Below are 27693 nucleotides of genomic sequence, written 5' to 3'. Positions count from 1 at the left end.
TTCCTGGTGGTCTGTTCCCCTTACAACATCTGATCTCCACGGACAGGCTAACTACACTTTCCCACGACAGCCCTTTAGATGCTTAAAAGAGCACCCTCCTTCCCTGGGCGAGTATTCATTTTGCCTGGGTTGATCTCTAGGAACGATGCTGGGAGAATTCTGACCATTTTTAGTTAGTGGGTAGGCAGTAGATAATTTTCCTGGCTTAAGAGTTCAAAATGATAAGGATTTGGTATGGTGATAAAATTTAGAATGGGAGGGCCCATCAGTGACTGTCTTGAATCCATGGACGCCTCTTGCTCTCTCCAGTTAACCCTCTGCTGGTCCCTCAGCCTCAGTTTGGAGAATTGGTTGTTAGCAAGTACCCCAGGGGTGGTGTGGCAGGGCCTAGTATCACCCTGCTCTTTGGACAGCGACTGGGCAACCATCAAACAGCAATCACGTTATCTCAGTTCATAACGCCTGTTCATTACAGCAGCACTTGTAGCTCCAGAATGTGCAGGAAAACTGAGAGATCAGGCCATGGGTCAAAAAGCCCACAGGGCATTGCAGAACGTGATACAGGTGTCAAGAGTTAATCAGCTCCCACTCAGGCCATGATAACCAGCAGAATATGTGGAGCACATTTTGTATACCAGGCACTGTATCGGGCTCTGTATTTGGGCTGTTTCGTTTGCCCATCACCAGAGTTCTGTGGGGCAGATGGTATTATTTTCCCTATTTTATGGACAAGGAAAATGCAGGGTTTGTGCTCAGGTCTATGCGATAGCTGAGACTGACTCCAGACCACTGTGGCTGTCCTGCCCCTGTGCCAGCTGGGGTAGGCTGGTTAGCACTGCTTTGACTCTCACTTCTTGTGGGTTTTGCATGGCAGTACAGCCCTACCTCTGCGAGCAGCTTCTTGGCCTTGCAATCAGCTATGTGTTTTAGCTGGAAAGGCTTGGCCTCCCCACACTTGTGCTTTGTCTTTCTGCAGTCCCTGTCCCTTGGCCATGGCCTTACGTCTAGCCTAGTCCCTGCTAGAACCTTCCAGGCCAGGAGATACATGGGTTTGTTTTTTGTTATTATTTTTTGTTTTTTTTTTTACTTTAGACAGGGCCAGAGCCCTGGATTCTTAGAATGGGCTGTTCTAAGTCCCTGGCACAACCTTAGCCCCTCTCTTCGGCTGGGAGAGTATGTTCTGAAATGGATGGTGTCTCCTGCTGTCCTGGTTGCAAATACTGCCTGAGTAGACAGTGATTGCCTGAGACCACTGAGTGGGGCAGGGGTTGGGGAGTGACAAGCGTGAGCAGGCCCTACAGGGAGTTGATAAAATGACATTAGGATACTGCATCACCACAAGTCATTGGGTATCAGATTTTTAATGGCTCTGGCTCTTTCTCATATCCCGTGTCCTTCAGAAAGAGAAAAGGCGATGAGGTGGATGGAGTGGATGAAGTGGCTAAGAAGAAATCTAAAAAAGAAAAAGACAAAGATAGTAAGCTTGAAAAGGCCCTAAAGGTGAGTTGTCAGCTCTGTTTCTCCTTTTGGCATTCTGCTGTCTGGATTCTCTCCCATTCTGGGAAGACAATTCAAGTTATGTCCCACTTATTAAGACCTAGCAAATTGATAGCTCTCATTAAATAGCATGGCTTTTTCCCCAGGTTGTTTTCCCTCATCCCAAAGAAACCATTTTTATTTGGAAGAAAATCCACATTAGGTTGTAGATGTCTGACCTGCAGCCAGGCTTGAGCAAGGCCTGAGTGCTCTGTTCCCACTCACCAGCCTCATACCAGGTGACAGAGTCATGCTTCTGCCAAATTATGCACCACTGTACACCCTGCACCTTCGTGGTCACTTGCAAACATCAGAAAGTAAATGCTAAATTAGAGGATGCCAAAGATTCTTAGCATAGACAAATGGATTGAAGAGATCAAGTGTCTTCACGTTTTTTAAATTAGTATCTCTCATTTTTAAAAAAGGAATAGATGCATGATAATGACAGGAGAAGACTATCCATTAAATCAGTGGTCCGTGACCAGAAAGATTCATCCCTGTGTTGATTATTGATTATGTATGTGTTGAAGCAAAGCAAAAATTTTTTTTTTTTTTTTTGAGACGGAGTTTCACTCTTGTTACCCAGGCTGGAGTGCAATGGCACGATCTCGGCTCACCGCAACCTCCGCCTCCTGGGCTCAGGCAATTCTCCTGCCTCAGCCTCCTGAGTAGCTGGGATTACAGGCATGTGCCACCATGCCCAGCTAATTTTTAGTAGAGACGGGGTTTCACCATGTTGACCAGGATGGTCTCGATCTCTTGACCTTGTGATCCACCCGCCTCGGCCTCCCAAAGTGCTGGGATTACAGGCTTGAGCCACCGCGCCCGACCTTGCAAAGCAAAAATTATTAATCAGACAATGCTGGGTGTTTGGGAAATTGGGGGGGGACAGTTGGTCTCTTCTTGAGAACATGATTTCCACCAGCCATCTGCTTGTGTCTCTTGTATGAGTATTCAGCTTTTACTGGTGGTAGTAAAATTAGAAGCAATTTCTGATATGTCTCTAGTCGCTAAAGAAGAGTCACACATTTTGTTCAATTGTCTTACAGTAAAAAAGTGTCATGCCCCAAAACTGGCTGCAGAGAACCATGGTGCCACTTCACATTGGCCATTCAGTGAATTTAGTGCTCTTCCCCAATAATGGCAGAGATGTTGAGTCAGAAAATTAAAATACCCCTCAGCATTCCCACCCTGGCACATCTGTGTCTGCCGGCTCCCCGTCCTTGGTCACCTAGGTGAGATTGTACTCCTTCCATTTAACCTTGTAGCTCTCTACCTTTTCCTCATGCTCTCGTGTCTCTATTCCTGGTGTCCCAGTCTGTGCTGTGTGCATCAGAGAGGGGACGTGAAAGAGCCCTTAAGAATGAAGCTGGGAAACAGGTGCAGACGTGTGCCTGCAGCTTCGCCAGTGGAGTTAAAATCCTCTCTTGGTGCTAATACCAACCCTGTGGGGTATGATAAGGCTGGCATTTTTGTCTCCCTTTTACAGCAGTGGGATCTGAGCTGAGGTGGTGAATAACTTGCCCATTTTCCTGGGGAAAGAGGAGACTCACCTTAGCCTTTAAAATGGGGAGGCTGATACCTTCCTCAGCAAGCTTGATTGTTGTGAGAATAAATTAGATGAGGCCGGACGCCATGGCTCATGCCTGTAATCCCAGCACTTTGGGAAGCTGAGGCAGGTGGATCACTTGAGGCCAGGAGTTTGAGACCAGCCTGGCCAACATGATGAAACTCCATTTCTATTAAAAAAAAAAAAAGTTAGCCAGGCATGGTGGGGCATATCTGTGATCCAGTTCCTCAGGACGCTGAGGCAAGAGAATTGCTTGAACCCAGAAGGCAGAGATTGCAGTGAGCTGAGATCATACCACTACACTCCAGCCTGGGCAACAGAGCGAGACTCCATCTCGAAAAAAAGAAAAAGATAATGAGATGACACATAAAAGCATCTAACCAAGAGTAGGCACTTAAAGATTAAAACTTTCATTTTCAGAAGAGCTTAAATACATGATACTGAATATAATAGACCATCAAGGAAATTGGTATTTGGGAATCAGTTCTACTCTTAAAATTGGTGAAGAACAGTCATACGCTGCCTCTAGTTGCTGATGAACCTGGGCCTTGGGCCCTGGGCTCAGCCTAGCACTTCCAGGTTCCTACCTTTGTCTCCTAGGACTGGGTTCTGAGGGATGGTTTCAGGAGCCTAGTGCAATTTTCCCCACACTCTTAGGGCTTCCTTCCCACTTTCCACAGTATTCTCTGAGAGACCACACTCCAGGTTTAATTTGGTGTCCACAGGAGCATGACTGGGAGTCAGCTCCTGTGCTGATCACCCAGGTTTGGAGGGGTAGCTCGCTGGTGCGCAGCTATATAACTGGAGGCTCAGCATGTCCAGGGCTCCTCCTCCAGTGGGATTCTTTCTTTGAAAAGAGCCGGCCTCTCAGCCTCTGGGTTTTGTCCATAGGCCCAGAACGACCTGATCTGGAACATCAAGGATGAGCTAAAGAAAGTGTGTTCGACTAATGACCTGAAAGAGCTGCTCATCTTCAACAAGCAGCAAGTGCCTTCTGGGGAGTCGGCGGTGAGCTGCCTTTGTGTTAAGTGGGACACACATGTGAGGCTGACCCCGTCGTTGTGGAGTGACTGTCCCAATGGAGTGTGGGAGGCCCTCCGTGTGAACGCCTGCTGGTATTAATTGCGAGGATATAAAAATTCGTGGTTGTGTTGCATGGTCATCACCACCATCGTGGTCACCATGTTTCTGGGGTGGATGGGGCCAGCATTCACACGCCCCACTAGACATCTTCCACATGTTACTGCTTGCTCTAGAGTGCTAGGCCTGTGGAGAGGGGAGAGCCCCCTCATGAGGGGTGGCATGCCAGCGTCCCATCAGTGTCTCCAGCTGGCCCTTCTCTGTTGTCATTCTTGGGAGTTGGCTTGGCACTGACCTTGTTTAATACCACTGGATGCTCTGGGCTCTCCCTTTATTTCTAAATTACTGAGGGTTGGGACGGGGGGTGGCTGTAGGATCACTTGGAAATAAGGTCTCTTACATTACAAGGATCCAAGCTCCAATTTAAACCAAGGATGGTGGGGGGATGGTGTTAAGAGCCCCACACCAAGGCCACAGCAAGAAGCCTCTCTTTGTAGTGAGTGAACTCTGTGCAGTTTCCTCCATCCTACATTAGTAAGTGTCCTTTTCTGTAGTCCCGCATTTGCCTTCTGACATGTGTCTCCACTGGCTGCAGATCTTGGACCGAGTAGCCGATGGCATGGCATTCGGTGCCCTCCTTCCCTGCGAGGAATGCTCGGGTCAGCTGGTCTTCAAGAGCGACGCTTATTACTGCACCGGGGACGTCACTGCCTGGACCAAGTGTATGGTCAAGACACAGACACCCAACCGGAAGGAATGGGTGACCCCGAAGGTAAGGGGCAGAAGATCCTGGGATCTGTGGGCAGAAAAACCTGCCCTACTTCCTGCGTTTGTCCACACTTCAGGTCCCTGAGATTGCAGGGCCATACTCCTCAGACTTCTTTATAGCCGGGTCATCCTCTTAACCAGAATATAAAATTATATGCTTGCAAATGGCACAAATGTAGAACGGAAGCTTCTCTAAGTATGGAGTAGAGGTTTGTAAATTTGGTGTAAAATCTTGCTTGCAAAGACCATGAATAATTTTGATTTATTAAATGCCTCCTATGTGCCAGACACTGTTATAGGCTTGAGGGACATATGGTGAAGAAATAGAATAGTTATTCCTGCCTTCTGATGGAAATTTTTTTCAAGGACATTTCGTTGCCTTAATGGTAGGAGGAGAATTGGATCCAGAGTTGACATATCTCCCAGGATTGCACATTCTCTCTTTTTTTTTTTTTTTTTTTTTTTTTTTTTTTTGAGACGGAGTTTCACTCTTGTTACCCAGGCTGAAGTGCAATGGCGCGATCTCGGCTCACCACAACCTCCGCCTCCTGGGTTCAGGCAATTCTCCTGCTTCAGCCTCCTGAGTAGCTGGGATTAAAGGCACGCGCCACCATGCCCAGCTAATTTTTTTGTATTTTTAGTAGAGATGGGGGTTTCACCATGTTGACCAGGATGGTCTCAATCTCTTGACCTCGTGATCCACCCGCCTCGGCCTCCCAAAGTGCTGGGATTACAGGCTTGAGCCACGGCACCCGGCCATTATTCTCTCTTTTTTTAATGGAACTGCTTATGGAATTCTCAGTGCAAAATACCTCCATGGGGAGCCTCCTTTGGAGCCATGCTGGTGGGGTTCTGGCAGTATCTTTGTGAGTCTGGCTGCTCCGAAGATCTCACCTGTTCCCCCTCAGATTCAGCAGGATGAAGGCCCAGCAGCCAGGGTAGGTGCAGAGCTCTGCCACTTAGCAAGCTGATTCCTTCTCTGTGCCTGCTCCTGGGTGCAACACTTGGAAAAGCGGCGCGCAGTACATGCTCAGGAATTGTTAGCCGAGTAACAATTGGCACCACCTGCTCTACACCTAGATCTGAACTCCATTTCCACTGACCCCTGGCTCACTTGTTTACTGCCATGATTGCATCGCTTCTAGTGCTCTATGCCTTTACTTGAGTGATTCCTCTAAAGTAAATCTGATCTCGTCACTTCCCACACCCTTAAAATCTTATACTGATTCCCCAGTTTTTCTGGATATGCAAATCTTACAGACCCTTACGTGATAATTGCATTTCTTTTACTATCTTTGATGGGGAAATCCTAAGATGGCAATAAGCAATATGCGAGCCCTTGTGTTTTATATATCAGTTACAGAACATCTGTACATTTGTAAAGGGTGTGTGCATGCGTGAGGCAAGTTTCAGCCTGGCAATACTTGCTACTCATGCAGCAAGGCTGTTGCACCCCCGCCCCCTACCGGGCACTTGGCCCACGTAATCAAGACCAGCTCCCTAGCTTGTCCTCAGAGCCCTGCAGCCTCCTTTGCCACCTTCTTCCTCCTCCTCACGTACCACTCTCCTCACCCACCACCAGTGTTGCTCATTCTTTTTTTTTTTTTTTTTTAGTTGAGGCATTAAAGCAGAACTCGTTCTTCTTAGGAGTACATAGCAATAAGACAGCTAGCCAGGATGCCCCACATCCCACCAGGTGCTACTCGGATGGCTGTGTTTAGGCAGTCTTCTGTGTCTTTAGTTCCCAGCAGGCTTAGCAGGTCACTGCCTCCAAGTACATGCTAGCATTCCTGTCTTACGTCACCTTAGCACACCTCTGGCATAGCTTAGCTTCTGTGTTAAAGTTCATCTTTATAGACTGGGCGCCCGGTGGCTCATGCTTGTAATCCCAGCACTTTGGGAGGCCGAGGTGGGTGGATCACCTGAGATCAGGAGTGTAAGACCAGCTGCCTGGCCAACATGGTAAAACCCCATCGCTTAAAAAAAAAAGTTCACGTTTATATAGTTGACTCTCAGTCATGAATGAGATACTTTCTCAAGGGCATAAACTGTCTTTTTAACCAAACTGTAATTAGTAGCACATATTAGGATGGTCAGTGTGTGTTGGAAGGAATCTGTGACCTCTCATATCCAGCTGGCACCCTGAATGTGGGCACAGCTGGGAAGGGCAGTTTCCTGTTTAGATGAAGACCTGGATCTTTCCCTGAGTGTCATGTATTTGATATTTGAGTGACCATTTAGAGCAAGGAGTGAAGATTGAACTGTGCTGACGGAAGAATTTGTAGTGAATACTGTAGGACTCTGCATTCATTTTTCCCTTCTTCTAAAAAGGGAAGGGAATACTGTGATTTCCTTTTGGGTAATAATCTCCCAGTGCACATAGTGTTGGGGGTTTTGGAGTTCTAGAGTAGGTGTGTGACCCCACAGAGCCCTATTAACTCTTGAAGGGAACAACTCAGGAATGAGGCCAGGTAGGCTGTATTCACACAGCAGTTCAGGGGTGGTTCCACGGCCAAATTGTCCACTGATTTGTTTTAAAGGGAAAGATTTTTCTCTTAAAGCAGCCATAATACCAGCCCTACTATAAATGTAAAAATAACCAGAAATAAGTACTATAGCCCCAGTAATAACAGTCTTTCATCCTAGAAGCCCCGCATTTTTCTATTGTTTGTTGTAAGAAGAAAAAACTAAAAAGAAAAAAGAAAACTCTTTATTGTAAGAAGTAAAAAAGAGATGATTTAATTTGGACAAGCCAAATCCTTTTTGGTCTATAGGGTGGTTACTTCAAGGGAGAGCTGGCTTCTTAACTAAAACTTAATATTTTTTAGGAATTCCGAGAAATCTCTTACCTCAAGAAATTGAAGGTTAAAAAGCAGAACCGTATATTCCCTCCAGAAACCAGCGCCCCAGTGGCTGCTGCACCTTTGCCCTCCGCAGCCTCGAAGCCTGCTGCCGTGGACTCTGCTCCAGCAGGTACAGCGCGTGGGGCCCCAGTCTTAGAGCTGCTTTGCAGGAATCATTTGCCCACTACTTGGTGGTGGTATGGAGCTGGTAAGAAAGTATCCTTCAGGGGTCTCTCTTTGCTGACCCCACCATTGGGAAGCCTTGCCCTGCAGAGGATAGGCCTCTTCCTTTGACTTGTTACACGCCCAACCACAGCAAGGCGAGAGGATATTAAGAACATAACATCGGCTGGGAGCAGTGACTCACACCTGTAATCCCAGCATTTTGGGAGGCCAAGGCAAAAGAATTGCCTGACGCTGGGAGTTCGAGACCAGCCTGGGCAATGTAGCGAGGCCCCATCTCTACAAAAAATTTTAAAATTATCCAGCTGTAGCAGCTTGTGCCTTTAGCTCTAGATATTCAAGGAGGCTGAGGCAGAGAATTCCTTGAGCCTGGGAGGTCAAGGCTGCAGTGAGCTATGATTGCACCATTGCACTCCAGCCTGGACACTGGATCTCTAAAAATAAACATCTCTGAAAATAAGATAAGCATGGTAAAAGAGCAAACGACTCTTATTCTGGGGGGCTAGGAGGGAGCTCCTAAGAAAGGCTAGGTCGACAGCCTTACCTGGAGTAGCGCGCAGGGTCTCCTTCCTGACTACACTACAGAGAAGCGTGCCAGGCCCCACTCTTCAGGCCACCCTGTGCGCCTGCCAGTCATCCCGGCCCAGGTGTGATGCTCAAGTCTCTGTTGTATGCAGAGGGAGTTACACCCCAAGCCAACCAAGACAGTGAGAGCAATTTGTTTTTTTGGCAATAGAAGTGACCTCCTGCCTATTTACTCAGCGACACGTGGCATGGTCTAATGGTGAAGGTCACAGTTTGGTGGGTGGAGGATGAGGGTTCCGTCCTTGAACGTAAACCGCATGTTGACCTCCGTTTCATATTCTTAGAGGGACCAGTGGTCACTGCAGTGTGTGGGTGGTCATCCCAAGTCCGCTGTGCTGCTGGCAGCCTTGGGTCCAGGTGCCCACGTGAAAGGCTGGGTGGGGGCTGGCATTCTGACCCCTCCTTGGAGGGTTTCCTCCTCCGCTTTCCCCTGACTTGCAGTTCAGCACAAATCAACAATTTTGTTCTCTGGAGACCACACCAGTTTAAACTGTCGGTGTTTCCTAGTTGTTTGCCTTTACAGGGTAGGCAGGAAGGACTTTTCCTTGTAGCATCTCCAGTTCTGAAAATGTGTCACCAGCACTGTGTTATTTGCTGTGAACAGAAGGCACACCCCTGTCCAGGCCTTTCTGGCCTGGGTCAGTGCACACCTGACTCTACTGCTTTTCGCCTAGAATCGGTTAGCTCAGCTCAGTGTGATTGTGCTGGCCACTGCTTTGAGGGGCTGTCATGGACATGTCTCATTTTTAAAACAGGGTTAATTAATAAGAATTGCAATTTGGGAGGATAACAGAAGGAATTGGGGGTTCATGTGGAAGAACCCCCAATTCCTTCTGTTACTCTCTTCCCATCCCACTCCAGCCTCCTGGTCCCTCGTCCATAGATGCAGCCTTCTTAGGCTGCCCATGGAGCTGACCTTGGGTAACCCCCAGCTGCCTGGTTCACACCAGCAAGGCTGGCCTGGCCATGGAGTGGCATTTTGTGGCTTGCTCCCTGCCCAGTCCTTTCTGTGTTAAGGGACATCTGTAGGTGCTCAGATGGCAGCTTGCTGTCCCATCCGGTTTTCTTCCAAGTGTATTTTCATAGGCTTCCTCAGGAGCTCACCGCTTGGCTCACCTGCTGCCCCACCTCCCCTTCCTGGGGAGCAGCATCAGAGTTGGCCTTGCTGAATGATCCTGTCCTTTCACCCCCAGGTAAGCCATTATCCAACATGAAGATCTTGACTCTCGGGAAGCTGTCTCGGAACAAGGATGAAATGAAGGCCATGGTCGAGAAGCTCGGGGGGAAGTTGACAGGGACGGCCAACAAGGCTTCCCTGTGCATCAGCACCAAAAGTGAGTTAAATCTTAATTTGCAACAGGGATAATGCTTCTGTATCTTATGATTGTGATGTCGGTTCAGTGAGGAAGAGTCGAACACTGCACTCAAAAACTGGATCTTACTATCATCACTCGGTTCTTTATGAAGGGAAACCAGTATTCGCACTGGGTGTTGCTGCTGTGTACTATAGATTCACATATGTTGCATGTTCTCAACTAAAGACTGTAAGCTACTCCAGGGTGAGTCTCCCTAATTCCAAAATCCAAACAAATCGCCTCAAAATTAAAAACTTTTTGAGTGCCAACATGTTGCTCAAAGGAAATGCTCATCGGAGCATTTCCGATTTCACAGTTTGAGATTAGGGATGCTCAGCCAGTAAATACAAAACAAGTATTTTAAAGTCTGAAAAGTTTCCTGTCTCAGGCATCTCGGATAAGGGAAACTTCTCGACCTGTATTCTCATCACTTTGCCCTGCTCTGCAAGATGTGTGTAGATCACTGCCAAAATAAGAGTTCACGGCTCAAGTGTGTTTGGAAAAGGAAGGATGAAACAAAGGTAAACAGGTTTCTGTGTGGGTTTATCATGCTGGTTACCGTGGCAGATCTTCAGGAACCAGAGAAGTAGAATACAGGACTTCCCATGTATATTTGACATCAGTGTGTTTTTTCTGTGGAGTGTCTATTAACATTGTGCTGTACAGTGGTTTGGAGAAGGCTGCTCTGGCTCATCATATCTTAGAAAAGGGAATGTTGCTGATCAAGATGATCATTAGAATGAAAAACACTCTTGGGAGCATTAGACTTGGAAGCAAAGGAGAGCAGAGTTTGGAAGTAAACAGTAAATATAACTAGTAATTTGAGAGTTCAGTTTTGTTTTAAACTTATGTTTAGTTCGGTTTTTTCCTTGCAATTTGAACAGAGGAGGTGGAAAAGATGAATAAGAAGATGGAGGAAGTGAAGGAAGCCAATGTCCGAGTTGTGTCTGAGGACTTCCTCCAGGACGTCTCCACCTCCACCAAGAACCTTCAGGAGTTGTTCTCAGCGCACATCTTGTCCCCCTGGGGGGCAGAGGTCAAGGCAGAGCCTGTTGAAGTTGTGGCCCCAAAAGGGAAGTCAGGAGCTCCACTCTCCAAAAAAAGCAAAGGCCAGGTCAAGGAGGAAGGTGAGAGCCCCGAGCTGCCCCCTCCAGGGCCATTGGTGGCCAGGTCGACCTGCAAGGAGCCTTTCCCTTTGTGTCCCTGACATGGCCTGTTGAGTGCTGCAGAGCCAGACACAGAATGGCAGGCGCCTTCAGGTGGTGGGAGGAGTGTGCAGATGCCAAGTTGACAGATAATGCCAATGAGAACAACTCATTTGCCTTCCACCTTCCCGTTTGTAGATAATGTTTAACTTCATGTTTACGTTTCTCTGTTCCCTTCCAAGGTATTAACAAGTCTGAAAAGAGAATGAAATTAACTCTTAAAGGAGGAGCAGCCGTGGATCCTGATTCTGGTAAGCAAGGAGAATCGCCAGCCGACTGGGCTACACTCTCCCAGCTGACTAGAAGTACACGTCCAAAAGCCTGCAGCACACCTGGGGCAGTGTGGTCATGCCTTTGCCTTTAGGCCTCCTTCACCAGCTTCCCTAGTCTTGAGAACACACGCTGGTGGGGAACCTCTCAAAGGTGGTGTGAGTGTATCCAAGAGTTGTGAACCTCAGGCCTATAGACCCCTTCTCCCCAAGAGCACTGGGCCCTCAAGGGGAGAGAAAACTGTAGAAGCTTTGCCTCTGTGACAGGTCTGGAACACTCTGCGCATGTCCTGGAGAAAAGTGGGAAGGTCTTCAGTGCCACCCTCGGCCTGGTGGACATCGTTAAAGGAACCAACTCCTATTACAAGCTGCAGCTTCTAGAGGATGACAAGGAAAGCAGGTGAGTTCTGCGGATGAAGTCTAGTTGTACAGAGATAGCTGTGCCATGAGCCTTGTGAAACCCAGGCTCAGTGCCTGGGGAATGAAATCTAATCACAGAAAATAAAGACAGATCATAAGGCCTTTGGTTCAAGGGGAGAAAGAAGCCACTCACTAACAGTAGTGTTGCTGTTCTTGTACAGTTGTCCCGAGGTACGGTTTCATGTATTCTCCCAGCTGGGTTTTCTTTTTGTTGTTGTTTTTCACTATTTGTTTTGTCTTTTGAAACAGTTTCTCTGTTACTCGGGCTAGAGTCACAGCTCACTGCAGCCTTGACCTCTTGGGCTCAAGCAGTCCTCTCACCTCAGCATCAGGAGTAGCTGGGACTTGGAGGTGCACACCACCATGCCTTATTTTTTGTAGAGACAGGGGTCTCGTTGTGTTGCCAGGCTGGTCTCAAACTCCTAGACTCCAGTGATCCTCCTGCCTCAGCCTCCCAAAGTGCTGGGAATATAGGCATGAGCCACTGCACCCAGCCCCAACTGGCTTTTCTTTCAGCTACCTGCATCAAGATTTTCTGATTTTACATATGTTTTAAAACTTTGAAACAAATAAAGCTTGGCAAACACTGGACTTAGTCTTTAATGTTCAAAGTCCCTAGTAACAAAGAGGTTTTGGTTTGCCTTTTTTTTTTTTTTTTTAAACATGGTGAAACAGGCAAGGATGGATTCTAGATTGTGGGGTTACAGCAGCTGGGAAGTGGTGAGTGGAGTGCTGGCGTTTTTCCTTGCGTTTCTAGGCAGAGTGGTCCTTATCTAGTGAGTTCATTGCCCCTCAGTACAGCCAACACAGAACAGGATTTATATGTCAGTGGAAAGGCATGTGGAAGGAACTCTTACTGAATTCTACTGTTGCTTGTGGATGTGGACATTTTTCTGGTGGTGTAGATTTGCTGGTGTTAAGTGAAAGGGTAGTGTGGGCTCTTAGGGTCAGAAAAAATTTTCAACATAGATCAAGGTAGTACTTCCCAAAAATTTTCACAGGAAAAACCAAGCCCAGAGAATGAATTTTTATACCCCTGTCCAGTAGCCCAGAAAGTGGCCAGGGAGTCCCAAATTTTCTTTGAAGTCTCTAGTTCTGTCTTTAAAATGTACACAAATCTTGTATGTGGGTTTATGATATATCTGTATTTATTGTAAAATGAAAATTAATTTTTGCATTATTGAGTTAATGAAAAATTAGCTCGTCCGAAGCTGAGCAGCACAGCAGCTGGCTGTGTGATATGTGCCCTCAGTTGAGATGGAATTTGAACATGACAGCCTGCATCTCTGGGTCACCGGGCCTGATGCCACTGCCTCCCTCATTTCATCGTGTCTTGGCCTCTGATCTGAGTCGAAAGTTTATTATTTTTAGGGTACAGCTTTATGGGTTGTCTCCTTGAATACATGACTTCCAGATAATACTTTCTGTATGTCTTGAGGGAGACGAGTGGAATTGTTTTTACGCAAAAGGCTATAGACTCCAGGATTCACTCCTCGGGCTTGGCTCCCAGAACCAAGTTTAACCCATTCTTTGGCATTTTTTTTTTTTTTTTTTTTTTTTTTTGAGACGGAGTTTCGCTCTCGTTACCCAGGCTGGAGTGCAATGGCGCGATCTCGGCTCACCGCAACCTCTGCTTCCTGGGCTCAGGCAATTCTCCTGCCTCAGCCTCCTAAGTAGCTGGGATTACAGGCATGCGCCACCACGCCCAGCTAGTTTTTTGTATTTTTAGTAGAGACGGGGTTTCACCATGTTGACCAGGATGGTCTCGATCTCTCGACCTCGTGATCCACCCGCCTCAGCCTCCCAAAGTGCTGGGATTACAGGCTTGAGCCACCGCGCCCGGCAGCATTTTTTATAGTCCATTTACCAATATGATTTGAAAGTTTAATAAGAGGTAAAATAAGGACCCTTTATTGTTATAGCTGTTCTTTTGTTCTGTGTTAGTCACCATCCTTTTGGGGTGTGTAAAATTCTTCCCCACTTGAATGGAATGACAGGAAAGGGAAACTCCTCCTGAAATGGGACAGCTGACCCACACGTGTATCTGATTGACACCCTCCTTCCCACCACAGGTATTGGATATTCAGGTCCTGGGGCCGTGTGGGCACAGTGATCGGTAGCAACAAACTGGAAGAGATGCCTTCCAAGGAGGATGCCGTCGAGCACTTCATGAAATTATATGAAGAAAAAACGGGGAATGCTTGGCACTCCAAAAATTTCACTAAGTATCCCAAAAAGTTCTACCCCCTCGAGATTGACTACGGCCAGGTAACCATGTAATGCCTTACACGGTCTGCTTCTGGGAAAAGGAAGGGACAACTTATTCTTGAAAATCTACATCATGGATCAGATGACATCATAGTGAATATGCTACCAAATGTTGAAAGGAGAATACCAGTTCTTCCCAAATTCTCCCCCAAAAATGGACGAAAATACTTCCCAGCTCATTGCATGAGGGCCAGTACCACCCTGATACCAGAGTCAGAGCAGCACAGGAGAACTACAGAGCAGTTTCCTGTGAACAGAGATGCAGAACCCCTGACAAAATCCTAACACACCGAATCCAGCAGCATAGAAGGATCTATATACCACTCCCAAGTGGGATTTATCCCAGGAATGTAAGGTTGGTTCAACATTTAAAAATTAATGTGGTTCACGCCTATAATCCCAGTACTTTGGGAGGCCACAGCAGGTGGATCACTTTAGGTTAGGAGTTTGAGACCAACCTGGACAACATGGTGAAACCATCTCTACTAAAAATACAAAATTAGCTGGGCATGGTGGCACATGCCTGTAATCCCAGCTACTAGGGAGGCTGAGACAGGAGAGTCACTTGAACTCAGGAGGTGGAGGTTGTGGTGAGCTGAGATCATGCCATTGCACTCCAGCCTGGACAACAAGAGTGAAAACTCTGTCAAAATTTAAAGAGTTTACGGGCGCGGTGGCTCAAGCCTGTAATCCCAGCATTTTGGGAGGCCGAGGCGGGTGGATCACAAGGTCGAGAGATCGAGACCAACCTGGTCAACATGGTGAAACCCCGTCTCTACTAAAAATACAAAAAATTAGCTGGGCATGGTGGTGCGTGCCTGTAATCCCAGCTACTCGGGAGGCTAAGGCAGGAGAATTGCCTGAACCCAGGAGGCGGAGGTTGCGGTGAGCCGAGATTGTGCCATTGCACTCCAGCCTGGGTAACAAGAGCGAAACTCCGTCTCAAAAAAAAAAAAAAAAAAAAAAAAAAAAAAAAAAATTAAAGAGTTTAAATCAATGTAATATATGAATAGAAGGAAGGACAAAATCCACATGATCATCTCAATAGATGGCAAAAAAGCATTTAATATGGTCAACACCTTGAAGTATGAGATAGAGCTTAAATGACATTGGTGGTAGCATCTTTGCGATGTCAAAGAGGAACAGTCTTTCCAGTAACTCCTGAAACAATAGGGTATAATTGACAGACTCCAGATAAGTCTTTTTGTGGAACCCATGGTCGCCATTGATCATGTGACCTGGTCTGTCATGACAGAATTACAGTAACTTGACCTGCTTGGCTAGGTCACACATTACTAGTCCCAAATTATTTCCTAGTGAAATCTCTATCTGTAGTTTTGGGAGTCTCCTTACATCTGTTAGCGCACAGCATTCCTTTGTCTGTTGGTTGACATTTTTAACTTCTCTTTTTTGTCTTTTTTCTTTGCAAAATGCTTGCCTTTTTAAAAATTAGAATTTATCACTTTTTTAATCAGGGAAAAGAAAACACATTTTACAAAAAGAGAGATCGATAGGTAGGTATTTTAATTCTAAATCTTTGAGGCCTAGCATGTCTCAGAGGGGGAATTCTTTAGTTTACAGAGGGTTTCCTGAACTCTCCATATTAAAAATAGGATTCACTTCTTGCTTATATAATGATGAGGCTGAGGCAGTAGACTCATTCAGAATAGATTTGGTCTGATCGGTAGCACCCTCTATGGAGTTAAATATTTGTTTTTAAAAGTTTGAGAAATAATGATACTAAGGCACAAAAAACTAAGATTGCCCGGAATTAACCACAGTTAAAGTAATAGTAGATATATTTTTCAGTCTGCTTTCACTGCATATGTACCTTTTCCACCACCACAAGTACCATGTTGCAACTGTCTTTTTTCTCATTTCAATACCTCATCAATACCAACAGAATTACTAATGAGAAAATTTCTCTTTTGATTGTTTCTATACTAAGTCTTTGAAATCTGGTGTATGTTTTGCACCTATAGCACACCTCAGTTTGGCCAGTGGCTACTGTAGTGGCCACTGGCTCCACCAATCCCCAGCATTACTTAATTCAATGCACAGCCGCATTGAATCCCATCCTGTATATGGGCTAGAATTCAGAGTTGATTAGAACAGCTTCCTGCCTTCTGTTAGTCACTTAGATTAATTCTGGGCATTTGCTGTAATGACACTGACATACATAAAAATATTTGTGTGCCTCTGTAATAATTATCTACTCTACAAATAGAGTAGTTACTGGGTCATGTGTTACATGCACTTAAATAAGGGTTTTGGACAAATAGATACTTTGTCCTCCAATGAAGTTACACCCAGAAGATAACAACATACATTTAAAACTTGGTTCAATCTGAGAATAGGTCTCTGAAGGTGACAGCAGCAGCCATGAACACTAACAACACAAGTTAGCTCCGCTGCTCGGGTATCCAGTCTGATTCCAGATTCAAAGCCCAACGCTAGTTCCTTTCACTCCAAATACCAAACTCCGTTTTAGTTGCTAGGGACACCGTGCTCGACAGAGCATAGTCTATGCCCTCACATAGTTCAAGTCTAAGGAGTTAAAGCAGTTTGAGTACAGTGTGATTGTAACATAACTTGGGTTCTTCAGTCAGTGGGGGGTGGAGTCTCAATAGTCTATTAGGCAGTGCAGTCCCAGAGAGGAGAGGGGAGTGTGGCAGGAAGAAGACTGACAGTTAAGTTACGATGCACTTTTACACAGTCAAGCTGGCTGGCAGCACCTGGGACTAGTTGCTTGGTCCTTTGGGAATTTAGAGAAGGCCATATAAACTTAGTCTTGCAACTGACCCTTGTGTGAGGAAGTGTAAGAGAAAGGAAGAAGAATTTGTCCACCAGTGTCATGTCCCATTGCTCTAAGGCTTGCCTTCACAGCTGCCAGCACTTCTAGGTTGGACATGAGTGGGCACTAGGCAGGTTCGAAGGCAGGGGACCAGCAGCCCCAGGGTGGTCAGCCCATGCAGATGGTGCAGTGGCAGCTAGAATAATATGGAGCAGCCAAGACGGGGTGGCACAGGAAGAGTCTGACCCACGTACAGTGTGCGGCACAGTCATCCGGACACAGTTTTCCACACCTTTTTGATTAGCACTCAGCTTTTTTTGATGGTGGCACTCTAACCTGTGTCCTTTGTCTGCAGCCCAGCCCCACAGACACAGATACTACCTTGCTTGAGTTGTTGATTTGGGTATCTTGATATTCTTCTTTTTCTGAAGGATGAAGAGGCAGTGAAGAAGCTGACAGTAAATCCTGGCACCAAGTCCAAACTCCCCAAGCCAGTCCAGGACCTCATCAAGATGATCTTTGATGTGGAAAGTATGAAGAAAGCCATGGTGGAGTATGAGGTTATTGCACTTTATCATTTTATCTATGAACATTTGCTGTGGCTGATTATTTGTTGAGCTGGTGAAGAGTTCTCTGCCTGTTCTTGTTTCTGTTTCAAAAGCAGAATACATTGGCTGTCAGCTTCTCATACCTGTCCTTTAATCTTAAATTGTATGAGTGCTGGGGCCTGGCATGCTTGCCCTTTTGCAGAGGGTTATTTGATTTGCTGTGAAACATACGGTGTGTTGGAGAGGCTGTTCCCTGATCCCCAGTCCCCTTTGTGGGTTTTTTTTGTTTGTTTGTTTGTTTGTTTGTTTTGAGACAGAGTCTCACCATGTTGTTGCCCAAGCTGAGCTCAAGCAGTCCACCCACCTCGGTCTCCCCAAATGCTAGGAATACAGGTTTGAGCCGCCGTGCCTGGCCCGCCCTTTGTATTTTCCCCCTTCCTCGTGCTGTGGTAGGGTGTATAGCCATGCTTCTTGCGTGGCCCAACCAACTGGAGTTGTCAAATGGGAAGTGCAGGACAGCCCACTTAGAGTAAAAGAAAATTGCTATGACACTTGATTCATAAAATTCATACCAGTTTTAAAGGAAAAGTTGGCAGTGGAGTAAGGATGATGGTTGTTGGATTAGTCATGCTTCTACCCAGGGCAGAATGGCAGACTGCAGGCAGAGGCTCCGCGTGTCCTGTCTGTCTGCCATCTCATCTCTGATCCTGCCGGAAAAGATTAGTATGAAAGGGCCCTTTGTTCTTGCTGCTCCTAGCATCAGAGCTCTTGAGTATTGACAGGGCCTTCAGAGCAGAGATGGTCCCACCTGGTCCGCAAACACCCTCTCTTCTCTTCCCCAGGCAGCAAACCCAGAGGCTTCAGGCTGCTGTGAAAAACAAGCAGCTGCGGTGCACTTCGTTATTCCCTTCATCCTGGGCTCCTAGGAACCAGCGGAGGTTGAGAGTCTCAGATCAGCCTTAAGCATTCCCCCCTTCTCCGTGGGGTTGCTCCCTTCACACACGTCCTGCTGTCGTCACAAGTCCTTCCTTCTAGAGCCTCCTGGGCTGCCTTAGAGCAGGGAGGACGGGGGAGTCAAAACTGGGCAGTATAAACCACTGGCAGCCTAAGTACATGGGCATTAGGCCAACCCAGTATCTCCCTGCCAAGGGCTCAGCCTGGCAGGACTGTTCACGCCTGTGCAGTTGTAGGCTGGAGTATTGAGTTACATCCTCCAACGGGTTTTTAAATGGCCAGGGCTTGTTCACTGTGCTTGTTCAAATAAGCTGTGTAATCTGACTTTTGTTTGGGAGATCTAGTGTGAACAACTTATGGGTGGGCTCACTAAGAATGAGGGACAGAGGCCAGGCGCGGTGGCTCACACCTGTAATCCTAGCACTTTGGGAGGCCGAGGTGGGTGGATCACCTGAGGTCAGGAGTTCAAGACCAGCCTGGCCATCATGGTAAAACCCCATCTTAAAAAAAAAAAATGTGGAAAAAGAATGAGGGACAGAGGTAGAGGAAAAGGTTGATGGGTGCTAGGGTGAGGGGCTCGTTTCATTATGTTTTAAAGTCCTGCACATCATTTTCCAGTCTCCCACACCCTGGTCTATCTGTGAACACAGAAGTTCTCAACTATTCTCAGACCCAAGTCCTTTCCTGTGAAATGTTTTTGATGTTGCTGTTGTTTGTTTTTTTGAGATGGAGTTTTGCTCTCGTCCCGCAGGCTGGAGTGCAATGGCACCATCTCAGCTCACTGTAACCTCCACCTCCTGGGTTCAAGTGATTCTCCTGCCTCAGCCTCCCAAGTAGCTGGGATTACAGGCGTGCGCCACCATGCCCGGCTAATTTTTTTTGTATTTTTAGTAGAGACAGGGTTTCACCGTTTTAGCCAGGCTGGTCTTGAACTCCTGACCTCAGGTGATCTGCCTGCCTCGGCCTTCTAAAGTGCTGGGATTACAGGCATGAGCCTCAGCACCCAGCCTGAAATGAAATTTTAATGTTTTCCACTCAACAAGTAACTAGTTTAGCAAGAAGAAAAGGGGCAGGGGCCCTGCTTGCTGAAACAAGCTAGAAGGCAGCTAGCTGGAAGTGTGTGGAAAGCGGGGTGCCCCACTCCTGGCCTAAGCAGGGGTCCACGTGGGACTGGGGTGATCATTCGCAGCACCAGGGGCACCTGGCTCTTCCTGTGAGGAGGGCACATCCTGAGTCCAGAAGGGAATGGGGTTTGGGTGGTCAGGACACACGGCAGGGGCCAGGGGTCCAGGCTGCAGCCCTAGGAGCCTCCTTCTCACAGTTGGGGCTCAAGGGTCCCCAGTACAAGGTGTTTCTCCCACTTCTCTCTTTCTCCCTAAACTGGGTAGCTGTGGACCCACTGCTCCCAGCCTACTGTCCAGCGCTGTGCCTGAGTTTCTTTTCCAGGAGTGAGGGTGGCCTATGTGGATGGAGCTCACCTCTTACTTTTATAGTCTGTGCCTGTGTTTTGAGGGGCATACAGTTAGAGAAACTAGGTCTTTTCTTTTTTTACGTAAACTCCAGAATTTTACAGCTTGGGGAATGTCATGCCCTTCAGACCTTTGCCCTCATTCTGGCTATGATGTGTTGTCAGAACTTCTTTTGGGATTCCTTCTTAAGAATTTTTTTCAGAGTTGATTGAGGGTGCATATGAAAGTCAACTCTGTTATTTTATTGTACCTTGTTCTTGGCTTGAAATAAATCATCCACCTTCTTCCCCAGATGTGGCTCCGGCTACTTAATTCCTGCCAGAAATCAGATCTTCCCTTAGGGTGGAGTTTCCAGTGTTGAGGGTACAGGAAAGTGTACGTGCCAGGGCTTGTGAATGTGGTTAGAAGCTGTTGCTGCTGGCTTCTGGTTGGTGCCTGATGAGCCATGAGCACTTAAACATCCTTTTATTTAATGTTATCCCCATAGCAGTTCCATTTCTAAGATTCTTGTTCAGTTCTTTGTTTCAAGGATTGCAGGAAGTGCTGGACATGCAAAAATGGAAAGGTGCAGTCACAGCCCCCAGGGAGCTCTGAAGGATCTTTTGGAAAAGCCCCAGACATGATGCCTCAGGATGTAGAGTGTGGGGCCCATTGGTACACAGGAGTCTCCACTCGGGGGCCAAGCTGAACAGGCAGAGCTGCTTGAAAAACGGAATAGGCGCCTTTTAAGGAAGGTGGCCCCGCTTAACTGATAGAAAGCCAAGGCTGCAGATTTCATGCTTCTTCCACTGCAGCTTGCAGCTTCTCTTGATGTCAGTCAGTTCCCAAGAAGTGAGCAGTAGCAATATTTGTAGGAACAAGTATATGCTTGAGGTGACTGATCTGAAACGGACAGCATTGATTTGAATGTAAGTCCGTAAGTTCAGGAGTGTGTCCTTTTAAAAATATTGTTCAACACTTGAAAACTCTTGGTCCTTTTCCAGCTGGGAACCCAGGGAGGGGTGCACTTACTGCCTTAACTCTGGGACCCCAGGGAAGGCTGCTGGGCAGGGAGCGGGACAGCATGACTGATGAGCCCTCATCTGCACATCGGACTGGTTGGGAATTATGCTGTATCTTTTTCCAGACGTGCTGGGCTGTTTGAAACTGAGCATAGGGGCAGAGGAGATACGGTTGGCTAAGCCTAGTCATAAAGGAAGTGAGCAAGAACCTTCAGACAGACTCCCGTCCCTCATGGTGGGGTGGAGCTACAAACTCTGGAGTTGGGTCACTGATGTCCTCAGGAAATCCCAGCAGGCTCCTGATTGCTCCTAGGGCCCAAGGGTGGGGTGCTCGATCCAGCTCTCTTGCTATCACACTGTGCAGTATCCAGCTTTCAGAGCAAAATCCCCTGTCTCCTCAGATTGACCTGCAGAAGATGCCCTTGGGGAAGCTAAGCAAAAGGCAGATCCAGGCTGCGTACTCCATCCTCAGTGAGGTCCAGCAGGTAAGCATGGGCTGCCAGGGGCCTCTCTGAACCCTCCCCTGGCCAACTTAAGGGGCAAAAAACACCACCTGGGGACAGCAGGGGTAACATGTACTCTAAGGAACTGGAAGTACTGAACTGCACTTCACAAGGGTTTAGATTTTTTTCAGTTCAATAAATGACAAGTGCTTGCTACTTAAAAAGTTTATCACAAAACTAAAGAACAGCAACATTTTCAGTTATCAAGTATGTAGTAAACTGCATATTAACTTGAAGACGTTGGTTACCCTATCTCTTAAAAGTAAAGTCATCCCTCTGTATCCTCAGGGGTTGGTTCCAGGACTCCCTCAGGTCTAACATCCTCAGATTTTTTTTTAAATGGGATTTTTCTTTTTTGAGGCAGAATCTTGGTCTGTTGTCCAGGCTGGAGTGCAGTGGCACAATCTTGGCATACTGCAACCTCTGCCTCCTAGGTTCAAGTGATTCTCTTGCCTCAGCCTCCCAAGTAGCTGGGGTTACAGGCACGCACCACCATGCCTGCCTAAGTTTTCGTATTTTAGTAGAGGTGGGGTTTTGCTATATTGACCAGACTGGTCTTGAACTCCCAAGTTCAAGTGATCCACTCACCTCAGCCTCCCAAAGTTCTGGGATTATAGGCATGAGCCACCACACCCAGCCTGAGAATACTGTATTTTTGATCTGAGTTTGGTTGAATTCTCAGATGTAGAACCCACAGGTATAGAGAGCTAACTGTATTTGTTGAAAACATCTGTGTGTAAATGGACCCACACATTTCAAATTCAGGTTGTTCAAGGGTCAGCTGTGCTGTGGTTTTATTTTGTGCGTCCTTAACAGTTAGACAGAGTTTATTTTGCAGTTACCAGGAAGTCATCAAATGGAAATCTCTTTCATTCATGTTATTTCAACATTCTTTGAGCATCTTTCAAGGTCTCCCAGTCGCGGAGCCTTCCAGCTACATCCTGGAGTAGGGCTGGAGGATTCCGCTTATATCTGTGGGTGAGGCAGTCTTGGCCTATGATAGAAGAAAAGCACACGGGAAGCAAAAGTGGACGCAGGCAGTGGGCTCTGTGGCTGGTGCTGGAGAAAAGGCCCTGAACCAGATCTGTCAACTCCAGTTCCAGCTGGTTCTGAGCAGTGAGCCTCTCACCTTGTTTTTGCCCACTCACTGAGGACTTGCTAGGCTTTCCTCAGCCCCAGCTTCTTCCCATTCCAGAGTCTTCAGGTAGAAGAGCTGGAATAGCATCCTTACCCATTGCCAGAGCTACCTGGGCAGCAGAGATGGAAGTCGTACGACTTGGTGAAGTCCATGTCACAGTGAGAAGCAGGCATGGGGCTTCAGGCCTCCTGGGTGCCACTTCATATCCCCTTGACCTTCCTGTGGTCACCTAGGCTGTCTGCCAAATTCCTGGAATCCCACTGGTCCCACTCTTCCACCTCTGTGCATTTATCGTGCACCCTCTGCCTATAGAGCAGCAAGTGACACTGGCGGTAAAGGTTGCCTAGCCTTTCTGTGCCTGACGACTTCAACCTCCAGGTATAGTAGAAACTAATTCCAATGAAGGCCATGGAGGCAGGGGGCCTGACTGAATTTTACAGCAATGGGCAACCTCCTGTCAACATTATATCATGAAAATGTTTCAGGCATACAAAAAGTTGAAAGAATTTTACAGCAATAGTCATGAGCCCACCACCTAGATTTTATAGTTAACACTTTGCATAGTTGTGGGGGTGGGCCTGGGGGTTAAATGTCTAACTGCACAGTTCTTTGTACAAATGAAATTTCATGGGTGAAGCCCATTATGTGTTGAGTGGTACTTTTAGAGGATGGGGTTCTGCCTTGCTCAGTGATGTAGCTCTAACAGGAAGGCGGTCTCTGGCCGTTTCCCATGCGTCCTGGCATGTGCACACAGCAGGCTACTTCTAGACCTGCTGCAGCTTCCACCTGCTAGAAGAGAGAGCCTGGCCGGGGGCTCGGTACTGCTCCCAGTCTTGCATTCCTTCTTTTCCCTCCTCTCCAGGCGGTGTCCCAGGGCAGCAGTGACTCTCAGATCCTGGATCTCTCAAATCGCTTTTACACCCTGATCCCCCACGACTTTGGGATGAAGAAGCCTCCGCTCCTGAACAATGCAGACAGTGTGCAGGTAGCGCAGGGGTTCAGAAGGGACTGCAGGTCAATTGGGCTGGGGTGCCACTCCCTTGCGACCAGCCCTCCCGTCATGATCCCTAAGGGCAGCGCCAATGCTGGGAGGGCCACCTCCTTGCCCTTGTTTTGAAGTTGGGTTTCTGTTCACATTGGTGGAGGCAGAGCCATTTTTCCTGCCCCTTTCTACCAAATCTACTGGGGAAAGAGCTGTAGGAGAGGGAGACCCTCTCCCTCCTAACAGCATCTCCCTGCCTACCTTTTAAGATAGCTCCTGGCTCAGGAACCATTTGTCTGAAGTGCCTTCATTATAGGTCCCAAATGTCAGTATGTGCGAGAGGAAAGACAGTTCTTCCACCTCTCAACTCCCCCAGCCTGCAAGGCCTTGCTAAATTCCAGGAAGTCCTTATGAGCGCTCGCTGTGTGCAGCAGATAGCGGGCTGGCTCTGACTAGCAGGAAGGTTTGGATGTTCTCTGCATGTAGGTTTTCTCTGCCACCTGGGTGAGTCTGTCTCACTCACCATGATACCTAAGTTGGGGACTTACTTTTGCTCCTCCAGGCCAAGGTGGAAATGCTGGACAACCTGCTGGACATCGAGGTGGCCTACAGTCTGCTTAGGGGAGGGTCTGATGATAGCAGCAAGGATCCTATCGATGTCAACTATGAAAAGCTCAAAACTGACATGAAGGTAACAGGATCAGGCCTCTTCCTGAAGCATCCTAACTTCTGAGAGCGGTGGTACCAAACCCATGTGTGTTAGGATCTCCTGGAAAGCCTGTTCAAACACAGATGGCCGGTGCCCAAGAATTCACTTTTCTAACAAGTTCCTGGACATTGTTGCTGGTGGTCCTTTCAGAACATTTGAGCATTTCACATGTGGATAATACACCTTGCTTACAAGGCAGCCTTCCAAGCCAGTACCTCAGCTTGGCATACAAACTGATATTTGAGGGTCTTACCAAAAGTGTTTTTTTTTTCTCCTTAATCTAGAGAGGAGCTCTGTGTTTTTCTAGACTTGTAGCGTGAACTCTTTTTTTTTTTTAGAAGGAGTCTCACTCTGTTGCCCAGGCTGGAGTGCAGTGGTGCAATCTCAGCTCATTGCAACCTCCGCCTCTTGGTTTCAAGCGATTCTCCTACCTCAGCCCCCCACTTAGGTGGGGATTACAAGCGTGAGCCACCACACCCGCCTAATTTTTGTATTTTCAGTAGAGACGGGGTTTCACCATGTTGGCCAGGCTGGTCGTGAACTCCTGGCTTCAGATAATCTGCCCGCCTCAGCCTCCCAAAGTGCTAGGATTACAGGCGTGAGCATGAACTTTTAGAAGGCTTATTACCACCAGTGTCCGTTTCGGAAGTGGAAATGCTTGATGGCAGGCATGATAAAAACACAATGCTTGGGTTCATTTTTCTCTGGAGCTGAAGTGGCCTGTGTTGGCACACAGTCTCCGAACACCCTGCCCAGACCACCCAGAGAAGGATGGCTCCGTTCTTGACCCTGTCTCCGTGCTCATTTGTGCCACTGTCCTCAGCCCCTTCCCTGCAGTGTTGCGGGGGTTCCGGTGGGCTAGAGAGTCTGTTGAGTCTGGTACCAGGTGTTTACATTGCTAAAGAAAGAGCCTTTGCTCCTTTCCTAGGACAAAGGATAGATCTGTTTGTCCAAGCAGGGTAAGACACCACATATCACTTGTTTTGTGTCCTTGCCCCCCCCCCCCCCAACCCTCCCACTGCAGCACCTTCCTGACGGGAGAGGTGGTGGGGGTAGTTCTTTGTGAAGGGATTCTCATTCTCTCTGTTTACAATTTTACAATCCTGAAGACTTTTAATTAAAAGAGTGAGATAGACCAGCATTCCTAAGTTTTCTGAACTTTGAATATAAATATGAAAATAGAACGTACTAGCCTCCTTTATAATTCTCTCAGGTTAACTTAGCATAGGTTACATCAGCGATTATTGTGTTTTAACTCATGCTGAGCTGGACTCTTCCAGGAGCCAGTTGCTTGTTCTGGAGATGCCCTGTTCACTGACAGTGAGTCCAATGCTCTTTTTTTTTTTTTTTTTTAATAAGAAAAAGAATAAGGAAGAGGGAGAGAGGATGTTCTAAGTTGATAGGATGTAGTACTGATAAGAGTGTATATTTTGTATATTTAAAGTGGAGAGTTCTATAAATGTTAATTACATTTACTTGTTCCAGATCTGAGTTCAAGTCCTGGATATCGTTGTTAATTTTCTGTCTCATTGATCTGTCTAATATTAATGTTGAAGTCTCCCACTATTATTGTGTGGGAGTCTAAGTCTCTTTATAAGTCTTGTATGTCTGCGTATTCCTGTATTGGGTGCGTATGTATTTAGGATCTTTAGCTCTTCTTGTTGTTGCATTGATCCTTTTATCATTATAGAATGTCCTTCTTTGCTTCTTTTGATCTTTGTTGCTTAAATGTAACTTCTGCTTTTCATTTATTTATTTTAGCTCTCTGGTTGGTTGGTAAATCTTTCTCCATCCCTTGTTTTGAGTCTTTGTGTATCCTTGAATGTGAGATGGGTCTGGATGCAGCATACTGATGGGTTTTAGTTTTTTATCCAAATTGTCTGTCTGTCTTTGGATTGGGGGATTTAGTCAATTTAAATTTAGAATTAATAATGATATATGTGAGTTTAATACTGCCATTTAATATTAGCTGGCTATTTTGCCCATTAGTTGATGTAAATTCTTCATTATATTGGTACTCTTTACTTTTTGGTATTTTTTAGAAAGGCTGATACTGTTTGTTCCTTTCTATGTGTAGTGGTTCTTTCAGAAGCTCTTGTAAAGCAGGCCTGGTGGTGATGAAATCTCTGAGTGCTTGCTTGTTCACAAAAAACTTTATTTTTCCTTCACTCGTGAAGCTTAGTTTGGCTGGATGTGAAATTCTGGGTTGAAAGTTCTTTTCTTTAAGGATGTTGAATATTGGTCCCCAGAGTCCAATGTTCTAACTTCTCTAATATCCCAAAACATAGATTTTATTTGAGACGGAGTCTTGCTCTGTCACCAGGCTGGAGTACAGTGGCGCAATCTCGGCTCACTGCAACCACTGCCTCCCAGGTTCAGGTGTTTCTCCTGCTTCAGCCTTTTGAGTAGCTGGGATTACAGGCACGCGCCACCACGCCCAGCTAATTTTTGTATTTTTAGTACAGATGGGGTTTCACCATGTTGGCCAGGATGGTCTTAATCTCCTGACCTCATGATCAGCCTGCCTTGGCCTCCCAAAGTGTTGGGATTACAGGTATGAGCCACCACGCCCCACCCCCCAAACATAGAATTTTAAGACAAAAAGGAACCCTGAGATTGTCTAGCAGCCCAAGTAGATGCTAAAACTGGAGGCTAAGGGAATTGGAGCCACTGGCCCAGGATCTACCCAACCTATAGGCCTGGGACACAGGCTCTCGTGCCTGGCTTCCTTTGAGGAGTGTGGTGTTGAGCTGTGCATCGGCTGAGCCTGAGCGTTACTCCTCAGTAGCTCTCCTGGGGTCTTGTTTGTGCTGATTCCAAGATTTCATTTACCCAGGTGGTTGACAGAGATTCTGAAGAAGCCGAGATCATCAGGAAGTATGTCAAGAACACTCACGCAACCACACACAATGCATATGACTTGGAAGTCGTCGATGTAAGAATCCCTTCTCCCTGACTTCCTTCTGTGTCCTGCCAGCTTTTCCCTGCCCACTCATCCAACCTAGGCCTGGATAGAAAAGAGCAGTTTACTTACTTTAGATAACCCAAAGAAGTGACTCATTTGTTCAGCAGAAAAATCAGTAGGTTTTTTTGTTTTGATTTGTTTTGTTTTTTAACATGGAGTCTTACTCTGTTGCCCAGGCTGGAGTGCAGTGGCACAGTCTCAGCTCACTGCAACCTCCGCCTCCCAGGTTCAGGTGATTCTCCTGTCTCGGCCACCGGAGTAGCTGGGATTACAGGCATCCATCACCATACCTGGCTAATTTTTGTATTTTTAGTAGAGGCGGGTTGGCCAGGCTGCTCTCGAACTCCTGACCTCAGGTGGTCCACCCGCCTCAGCCTCCCAAAGGGCTGGGATTACAAAATTAGTAGTCTTATGCAGTAGTTTGGGGATGGCTTTTTATTCCATTTTAAAGGACATTTCCTTTCCCAAACTTGATCTCAGAACATACGATTATGAGAGGTCCAAGATAAAGTTCCTCAAGTGCACGTCTGCTGCACGGTAATGCTAAC

The 27693-nt window shown here is 46.8% G+C and overlaps 1 protein-coding gene across 1 annotated transcript in view; it reads left to right on the top strand.

Annotated features, from left to right (window-relative positions):
* Positions 1-27693, top strand: part of PARP1 (poly(ADP-ribose) polymerase 1) — a 48459-nt gene that overhangs the window by 16189 nt on the left and 4577 nt on the right. Inside the window, exons 5-18 of the mRNA XM_003930290.4 lie at positions 1401-1500; positions 3998-4114; positions 4782-4958; positions 7783-7927; positions 9759-9899; positions 10805-11047; positions 11308-11376; positions 11662-11794; positions 13887-14082; positions 17308-17436; positions 21250-21333; positions 23352-23474; positions 24034-24162; positions 27017-27115. Coding sequence (XP_003930339.3) covers positions 1401-1500; positions 3998-4114; positions 4782-4958; positions 7783-7927; positions 9759-9899; positions 10805-11047; positions 11308-11376; positions 11662-11794; positions 13887-14082; positions 17308-17436; positions 21250-21333; positions 23352-23474; positions 24034-24162; positions 27017-27115 — 1885 coding nt within the window. The remainder of the gene's footprint in view (positions 1-1400; positions 1501-3997; positions 4115-4781; positions 4959-7782; positions 7928-9758; positions 9900-10804; positions 11048-11307; positions 11377-11661; positions 11795-13886; positions 14083-17307; positions 17437-21249; positions 21334-23351; positions 23475-24033; positions 24163-27016; positions 27116-27693) is intronic.

Source organism: Saimiri boliviensis, chromosome 14 (assembly GCF_048565385.1).
Source record: "Saimiri boliviensis isolate mSaiBol1 chromosome 14, mSaiBol1.pri, whole genome shotgun sequence".
In the NCBI taxonomy this organism is placed as follows: Eukaryota; Metazoa; Chordata; class Mammalia; order Primates; family Cebidae; genus Saimiri; species Saimiri boliviensis.
This window is presented reverse-complemented; position numbering and strand designations above follow the sequence as displayed.